At 40.8% G+C, this 1,412-nt stretch overlaps 1 protein-coding gene across 1 annotated transcript in view; it reads right to left on the bottom strand.

Moving 5' to 3' along the window:
• Positions 1-579: 579 nt before the first annotated feature.
• TBX20 (T-box 20) overlaps positions 580-1,412 on the bottom strand; it is a 26,238-nt gene continuing 25,405 nt past the window's right edge. The window contains exon 5 of the mRNA XM_008589880.1: positions 580-660. Within this exon, the coding sequence (XP_008588102.1) occupies positions 580-660 (81 nt within the window). The remainder of the gene's footprint in view (positions 661-1,412) is intronic.

Below are 1,412 nucleotides of genomic sequence, written 5' to 3'. Positions count from 1 at the left end.
ATGAGCTATTTTAACTGAGCAAAAAGTGGGGTAAGTCACAAGCACAGGATTGTTGTCTTCTTAGAGCTCCTGAGACCTGATGTCTCCCCTGTTAAATATAAACAGCCTACTCCACAGGTAAAATTATATGACCTTGAATTACATTACATCTCCTTGTCTCAAAATTCCAAACCCCCCTTATCCTCTTTATGTTAGCAAATACATCCACTGCACAGGCAAAAGGCTGCCAGGGATCCACCTCTCTGCAGACTGCCACTCATCAAGACACAAAGCTTGTTACCATCAAGAGGACTAAGTCTTTGATAAAAATGAAGCCCTATTTTTTACAGTGGTATAAATGTCTGCCCGAAGAAACCACTTCACTCAGACACTGAGCATAGGATGGGTCCAGCTGCAGCAGCGGTCAAGACCTCCGCAGCTGCCCATCGACGGGGTTCACAACTGGAGGGAAAGAGGGTGCACAGAACCGGAGACTGCACACAGGAAGGGCACGGTTCTTTGGCATAGAAAGGAGCATGTTCTTACAAACTCGCTCTTCTCTTTATCTTATCTGGACAAAAAAGTAAACAGAAAATTCTATTACCTCTCAATGTCAGTGAGCCTGGAAGAGTCCCGGAATCCTTTGGCAAAAGGGTTGCTATCTATTTTCAGCTTGGTTATCTGGAAAGAATGGGTACAAAACAATATCATCTCCAAGGTCAAGGAAGGAAAATCAGAAATAAAAAGTTTGTTCATTTTCCATAGCACCCGAGGAATATCTTAATGTCTCACAGTATCATAGGAAGGATCAAAAGAACTAGACAAATTCACAGGAGGGATGGATCGTGAGCAGGACAGACACCATTAGGGAGAGGGCCTTTCAGGCAAGGGGAGACATGAACTGGGGTGTGAAGTATCTAAGAGATTAGTGAAGGGCTTGACTGGGGACCGGGGGAGCTGCCTGAGTGGGAGCTCTGTCTAGAATTCCAGCATTGGTGGGGAACAGGGAACAAACCTATTCTGATTTGGCAACATCTTTGTGGATACTATGGGCACGTATACATACCGTAATAGATAAAAAGATAAAATGGCCAATCACAGCCTCATGTTCAGTATCATATAAATATACATGACATAAATACGTAATATAAAGCTTCCAGAATATAAATTTACCCATTCTACTTTCCATTTGACTAAATTAAAATGAAATTAGCTCATCTTTTGATATCCTTGCATGAATGTTATTTATAGAACTCTATGCTCATATGGAAAAAAAATACTTTCTAACAAGAATCACAGTCTGAAGTGTTGTCTATGGTGTGGTATTCATAATTTCCATAATAAATGCAGAAAGATCCATTTAATCATATGTACTGTGCCTCTGAAGGGAAATAGGTTGCAAAGCAAAAAAATAAAGGAAGCACTGAATAAAA

This window comes from Galeopterus variegatus, unplaced genomic scaffold (assembly GCF_000696425.1).
Source record: "Galeopterus variegatus unplaced genomic scaffold, G_variegatus-3.0.2 Scaffold5717, whole genome shotgun sequence".
Taxonomy (NCBI): Eukaryota; Metazoa; Chordata; class Mammalia; order Dermoptera; family Cynocephalidae; genus Galeopterus; species Galeopterus variegatus.
Note: the sequence above shows the minus strand (reverse complement) of the source record. Positions and strands in the feature narration are given on the sequence as shown.